Genomic DNA, 7,536 nt, shown 5'->3' with positions numbered 1-7,536 from the left:
GAAAGCTTTTAAGACCCCAGTTGCTGCTCAACAATGTAGGATGCAGAACAAGGCTTTTATGTATTTTGTTGTGCCAATTGAGTCTGTTGTGCCCCAGTACTATGGTCCTGAGAGGGTAGATCCATTGGAGCTCTCTCCCATAGTGTCTGAGTGTCTGTGAGGGATTACTGTGTGTCTGTCTTCTGTTGTTTCTGTAAGTATTGCTGGTATTTGTATCACTGGTGTCTGTGCAAGATTAGCCTCAGCTGAATCTATCCTCAGTCTAGAGTATACTCCTGTTCACTGACCCCCATCTGATTCTCTCAGGTGTTTATGTGTTTATCTGTAGCCTGGTGTTTGGTGTTACAAGACCAGAAGAACTAGATGGTACCTAGCTACCAATGCCAACTATTCAGGAAAGGATCAAATCTGGAGATCCTGGATAGAGTGGGAGGAAAAACTTGGAACAAAATCCAAAAACTCAAAAATGACCAGAATTACTGGTCAGATGGAGTCTGATGAGGCCCCCAAAACTATGGTCCTGGAATACATTCTGTGCCTGGAATAAAACTCACTCCCAGGGGCTGGTTCTCAGCCCAATAGTTAACAAGATGTACATGCAGACCACTCAACCCAGGATGATGCACCCACATACTCTATGGTAATACATCCCTTAGAACAATAGACCACAGAGCACCAGAGGGGCAGCATTCAAATTGAGGAAATGCAGGACAAACAGGATTTCATAAATATGAGGTGCACAGGTGGAGGGTTACAGGGCAGGGAGGGAAGGAGACTGGGTTAAGGTTGGGCATGGTAAATGGGGAGTGAAATGAAATGTACATGTAACATTGAATGTAAAATAAGCTCTTAAAATAAATTTTTTTTTTAAAAAAATTTAATTTTTAGAAGATTTCAGTCACCTAGTTTATTTTCTGCTGTTTGTGTATATTTGTTTGCTAGTCTATTTATGTTATAAATTAGGGCTCTTATATTTGCCTCTGTGTTTTCTTTGATGATCTTTGTAGTTTAAATTTTACATCTTTAATCCATCTTGAATTAGTGTTTTTATATGGTGTGAGGTGTGGATATTGTTTCATTTTTCTGCAAATAAATATCCAGTTTTGCCAGCACCATTTCTTAAAGAGACTATCTCTTCCCTATTTAATGGATTTCAGGCTTTTATCAAAGATCAGTTCTCTCTAGGTGGATGTATATATATTTGGGTTCTCTACTCTGTTCCAGTGGTCTATGTGTCTGTCATTTCACTAATACCAGGCTGTTTTGACTACTATGATTGTACAGTAGCTTTTGAGATTGAGACTTGTCGGACCTCCTACTTTGTCCTTCTTCAGTAGTACTTTGCTTATCTGGGGTCTCTTTCCTTTCCCTATAAAATTAGTGATTGATTTTTCTGTGTCTTTAAACAACTTTAATAGAATCTGGATCAGGATTGCATTGTATCAGTAGAATGCTTTAGGTAATATTGATATTTTCACAATGCTTAGTCTTTTTGTCCATGAGCATGGTATGTTCTTCCATTTATGTAGTCTTATAGTAGTGTTTTTTTACTTTTCTTTTTATTAGTCTTTAGAACCATGAAAATATCCCTGTTGCCTTTCTAGGGACTACATGTCACTTGATGTAAGGGGCATAAATGTTGTGGGGAATCTTCACTTTTCCTGCCCTACTGGGTTCTAATGTAGCTGTCAAAACTACTGGACTGCTATATTTCTCAGTAACTCACATTAAAAATCCTGGTTATCATATGTAAGAATATTGATAATAGATTAACAATGGATATTTAGAACCGAAAGGGACCTTAAGTATTGCACAGACCAAATTACTTTTAACTGCCCAAAATAAAGCTAAATAGAAGGGGGTGACAGATTAGCCATCTGCCAAAACACACTATTGCCCTCATCATTGTCTCTATTCCATGGGAGCTTGTAGGGTTCTGCAGAATCTTGAAAACCCACTTTCGCCTTCTCAAATGCACTTAGCACAAGTGGAGTGAGAGGATTACTAGAGAGTAAGGCATTACTTCATGTTCTAATTAGAACAAGACTCCAGGACTCCTGCTCCCAAGCTAAGGACTATTTTAAACTGTACCACAATGTTGCTTATAAATGATGAAAAGTTTATTTTGTAGTTGTCATGTGTTGTAAATGAAAATGATACTGCTGCCCCTCATGACATGCATGGGACTACAAGAAGAAGGGATAATAATATGCTGTATTTCTCACCTGTGAGTGAAAATACAGGACACCAGAGATGAATTTTGAGTGTAGCTCTCTGGGGAAGAAAGAGGTGGGTCAGGGGATTCCTGGGAATATGACATCTTCATTAATACTTTCAAGGGCTTCTTTTTGTGGTTGAAGAAGGAGGAGGGTTTTGTTTTATTTTGTTTTGCTTTATTTTGTTTTAATAAGAACCCAAGATAGAGAAAATTGAGAGAAACAGAAAAATAGAAATGACATCTGTCACATCTCCAGTCCCTGATATTGAATTTTCATAAAGAGAAGGGACAAAGAGGCATACTAAGGAAACGTTTCACCTTGATCTTCTGAGACTTTCGGCATAAAAAGTGTAAGACAGGATCAAGAAGTGGGAAATGCTACCCACCTGTGCAAAGAATCATTCTTTGGCAATCCTGACAGCTTTGTGAGCTTTTCCATATTTTGGTGTGGTATTTGAGGTTGTATGTCAGCTTGGCTTGGCCATGATTTTAAGTGGTTTGGTGGCTGGGTTTAGTTATTCCCCAAGATGAGATTGGATTTGGTGTAATCACCTCCATAGCGGAATCTACTATTAGTAGCTAATTAGTTGAAGGGAGGTTGCCTTTCGGGTGTGACCTGCTTCTAGTATATATGGTGAAGCTTTGGGAAAGTGCTCTCATTTTGGATCCTGCATTTGGCCAATCTTCATCTCCAGTTCCTGGGCTTGAATCAGTGGCCTTCTGTATTGCCTGTAATCTTGGGATTGTTGCCTTCACAGCTTGTGAGTCAATGATCTGCCATTTTACCTGCCAATCTTGGATTTGTCAGCCTCAACAGCCAGTAGCTGCATGAGTCAGGAGAATCCTTGAGTTTGCTGCAATGGGGCTGGAAGGCAGAGCTGAATTCTGATATTGAAGAGCCTCTACCCAGACCCTAAACCCTGAGTTCTGAATTGAGACTTCTAGCCGACTCTCCTAGTGTTGGCACTCTGAATTCAGACTTTTAGTCTCCTAAGTTGTAAGAGAATAAATTTCTGTTTGTATAAGACATGCACTTGTGGGATTTCTGTTATAGTAACACTAGAGAACTAAGACAGTCAGGCTCTGCTAACTTGACACACTCCGTCACTGCTGTCACTTCATTTGCTGCCCACTTGACTATTGACTGAAATATCTCTTGATCGGTTTTCTTCTCAACTTCAGATTCAAAATTTCAATTGCCTATTTGATATTTACAAGGCTGTTTCCCAAGAACCTCACACTCAGTGTGCTCAGAACTTCCTCCTGTTTCCCATCTCTGTATGTGGCTGACCATCTGACTCATCAGATCCAAGAGCTGCCTCAGATTCTTCTTGATCCCTTCTCTTCCATATCTAAGCCATCAGCAACTCTGTCATGACACCTCCAAAATTGAAATGTCCACCCTCTGCACTCCCTCCCAGTCAGCCAGGCTACCCTCCTATCCTACCAAAAGAACCAAACTAGCTTCTGGATGTTCCCTGCTTTTAGTCTTGCTTTCTTTTAATTTATGATGCATACAAGAGCCGGACATATTTTTAACATGAAGATCTTGTGATGCTAGAAGATTTTGTCCTGGCTTAAAACCCTTCAATAGCATTCCACTGTCCTATAGATGAAGAAAACATTCTTGAATAATAGTCATATTAGTGCCCACATCCTCACCACCCAGCTTCTAGAAGTTCAGATTCACCTAGAGGTGCCTCAGAAGACAGGCCTGGGGATCTACTTCTGAAACATCAGTCACTGAAAGCCTTTTGGAGCACAGTTCTACTCTGACCCAGGTAGACTCCATAACAACTTGTTTTTTGGTTTTAGTAATTAAGAGTTATATTCATGATCTCCAAGTAGGTGCTTGCTTTTCCTAGTATCAAGTGCCAAAACAAACACTTGCAAATATTTTTTTTTTTTACTTCAGTCCTAATCTCTGTATCTGTGTTTATGTAGATGTTTGTAGCATGAAAAATCAGTCAGTGTGTCAACTCATTTGCTACTTATTTGCCCAAGGCTAAACGAAGTAGGAGCCTTTATTTCCACCCCTTACTCAACATTTATGAGGGTTAATTAAACTGACATCTCGGTAAATGTCGAAAACCCGTTATGAATTTTTTAGCTGTTTCCAATCTTTTGCTATTTCAATGTATGTTGTGTGAACAATCATTTACATTTGTTATGTCACTGCTGCACATTCCACTTGTAGGGTGAATTCCAAGGAATGGGAATTCTGCTTCAAAGGTAATTTTTATAGATATAGATATTGCTGGGAGTTCTGGTGGCATAGTGCCCAAGCCATTTAACTGCTAACCATAAGACTGGAAGTTTAAACCCACCAGCTACACCTCGGAAGGAAGATTGGGCAGTCTTCTTCCATAAAGATACTGTCTTGGAAACCCAAGGAGGAGGGGTTGCTATGAGTGAACCAAACTGACACAATGGCAGTGAGGTTTTTTTTGTTTTGTTTTTTTAGTTTTTATAGACATTGCTGCATTTTCTCTTTAAGGATTATACCAATCTGTAACTCATCCAACAATGTATGTATGGGCTACTTTCCCCACTATCTCATCAAGAGAATAGTTTTAATTCACATTTTTCTTATTATAAGAAATGTGCATTTTTCATGTGCTTAGGTGTCACTTGTATTATATGTCTGTTGATTGTTCAAATCATTTGTTTAAATAACTAGACATAGGGGATGGGTTAAATAAATTGTGCTAGTTAATTGGTGTTCATAACTTATTCTCTGTCTCTTCTGAAAATATCTGAGATGGCTTACAATATAGCAGACAGAAGAGAGAGAGAGAGAAAGTGGGAACTCTGAATTGGCTGCTTGGAGACAGGGTGTAAGAAATACAACTATAGCAATTTATTGAGACACTTTGGCTTATAAAAATCCTGCAATTTCTTCCCTAAGTTATTCTAGGTAGTACAACTTCTAGAAGATGTTTGCAATGGATTATAGTCTGGAAAGTCCAGTTCAGTGATAGACTTGCTATGTTTATATATAGAATAACAATTTTTTCCTTATCTCAAAGCCCTTGAATTGATACTGTTGTATATACTTTGTATCCAATGCTTCTTTTTGATATATCACTTTATGTCTTAGTTATAAAAGCTGCTCCTCTGACATGTAGAACTGAACTATTAGAAATATTAATCAGTGGGAGGTTTCTCATGTCCATTAGGGAAGGAAAGGGAGGTTGAGTACATTTGTATTTGTTGATATGCTACATTATTCTGTCACTTGACAATATTATCCTTGTGGCTCCTCCAATCAAGGATCAGTAGCTCTACTGGTACCTGTTGCAGAAGATCATCTTTTTGAATGCTTCTCTGAGCTCTGGGCTCCGGAAGGCATATATAAAGGGATCAATGACTGCATTACACATAATCAACATGCCATTCACCTGGAAAAGGGACATGTAGCAAGCACAGTATGGGTTATTTGGGCAGAATGTCATTAAGAGGACATGAAGGATAAAGGGGGCCCAGCAGAAGATGAAGACCCCAAGCAGGATAGTCAGTGTGATAGCTCCTTTCATGTTGGTTCTGAGAGAGGTTGAGATCTTCCTAGCATGGGAACGGGCCAGCAAAAACATGTGCACATATAGGCACAGGATAAAGATCAACATCAGAGGGAACATAGAAGTGAAAGTGAGTACTGTAGGGATGTGATGGGAGAAAACCACTATGGTGATGCCACTCCCTGTGCAGAATGTCCAGATGATAGTCAGTATGATAACAGTGCGGCGCATGGTTACAATGCTGTGGTACTTCAGTGCATGGAATATGGTGATGTAGCGGTCAGCAGCGATCACAGACAGGCTGAAAATGGAGCCAAGCAGAGAGAGAATGAACATGGAATCGATGATGTCATCTGCTGTGGTTTCAATATTTCCATGAAGCTTGAGATAACCCATGTTTCTGAACATGATCAGGATATTTTCCAAGATCTTATACAGGCTGCCCAACATATCAGAAATAGCCAAGCTGCAAATGAAAAAATACATGGGTGACTGAAGATTCTTATTTCTTATCACAGCCAGAAGGACAATCAGATTCTCCAAAACTCCAACAATGGAAATTGTGAAAAATATCTCTTCTGGCAATACCACATGAGGACAGTCTGAATTATTTCTTGCTGAATTATTGATGTTTTCATATGGATTGATAATGTGCTTCATTTCTCCTGCTTGTAGTTAAGACAAGAACATTTCTTGGACTTGACTCAAGAGAAAAGTTGATTAATTTTTCAGAATGTTTTCTTCTTTGGAGTACTTGCTAGAAATCTGAGGTAAACATCACTTGGCCCCCTAAAAGAGAATTTGTAGAAATATCAGTTGCAAAACTGACTACAAAATAAAAACAAATATAATAACTTTGAGAAAACTCTACTGTCTCGATATATTATACTAATATAATAATTTAAATAGAACAATTTACTGGATCTTAATCCTAACCACTCTGTGGATAACATCTTTAGTGGGATATTCTCCCCAGAAATAGAATTTTCTTTGCCCTCTCCCCTTATCCTTCCCAAGAACACAATTGTATGTGCGACAGATTAAAATGAATAGGAATGGTTCCCTTTAATGAGAAATTAAATGCATGTGTGAAAATAGGAAAACACACAATAGTACTTCATTGATTTGCAGGTTTGATTTTGTTTAATGGATTGATGTGATGTTTTGTTTTCACTGCTTCTCTTCTGGGGTCATTGTCTGACCCTATAGCTAATTGGGTAAAGGCAAATGTATTAATGTATAATTCCCAAAATTGACTATGCAATACATGTTATCACTTCAGTTCAAAATGTAGCATTCTGAGGAGTGGCATTTCTGGAAACATAATCTTGTCAAGATGTCTCTAGGTTGGAGTTGAATTGTGGTGACAAAAGAGTCCAGCTTTCTCTCAAGCAGAAAAAGTGAAGCTAGACTGTAAATGAATGACTTGGATACATCAGGTCCTGGAGAGAGCTGTAGAATTTTTGCTGATTCAGTTTCCAGATGGTGGTGCTGATGGCTGGGTAGAGATCATTTTATGAAATATGTCAAATTTGCCTTTGCTGTTGTGGTAGCTTTAAAGATATGTCCACAGTTTTTTATACTTTCCAGCTTAAGAGGTGGAGCTTAATTTCCCTCCACTTGAGTGTGAATGAAGCCAGTTGCTTTATTGGGAGATGATCCAAGGGAGAGAGATCGAATCTAATAATGTTCTTCCTGGAAAAGAACTTGTTTTCTTAGAAAAGACTGGGACAAGTGGTCAAGTACTAATGGGAAAGTTGATGAGTTAGGTAGGCAGATCTCTTTCTAAAAGTGTAGTGA

At 38.7% G+C, this 7,536-nt stretch overlaps 1 protein-coding gene across 1 annotated transcript; it reads right to left on the bottom strand.

The window, feature by feature from the left end:
• Window positions 1-5,502: 5,502 nt before the first annotated feature.
• On the bottom strand, window positions 5,503-6,396 carry MC2R (melanocortin 2 receptor). Its single transcript, XM_007950513.2, has one exon. The coding sequence runs from the start codon at window positions 6,394-6,396 to the stop codon at window positions 5,503-5,505; it is 894 nt and encodes a 297-aa protein (XP_007948704.1).
• Window positions 6,397-7,536: the final 1,140 nt, after the last annotated feature.

This window comes from Orycteropus afer, unplaced genomic scaffold, assembly GCF_000298275.1.
Source record: "Orycteropus afer afer isolate SDZICR_OR568_19922 unplaced genomic scaffold, OryAfe1.0 scaffold00274, whole genome shotgun sequence".
NCBI classification, from domain to species: domain Eukaryota; kingdom Metazoa; phylum Chordata; class Mammalia; order Tubulidentata; family Orycteropodidae; genus Orycteropus; species Orycteropus afer.
This window is presented reverse-complemented; position numbering and strand designations above follow the sequence as displayed.

Coding starts and splice junctions, on each gene's coding strand:
- MC2R (XM_007950513.2), bottom strand. CDS start 6,396: ATGAAGCACATTATCAATCCATATGAAAACATCAATAATTCAGCAAGA.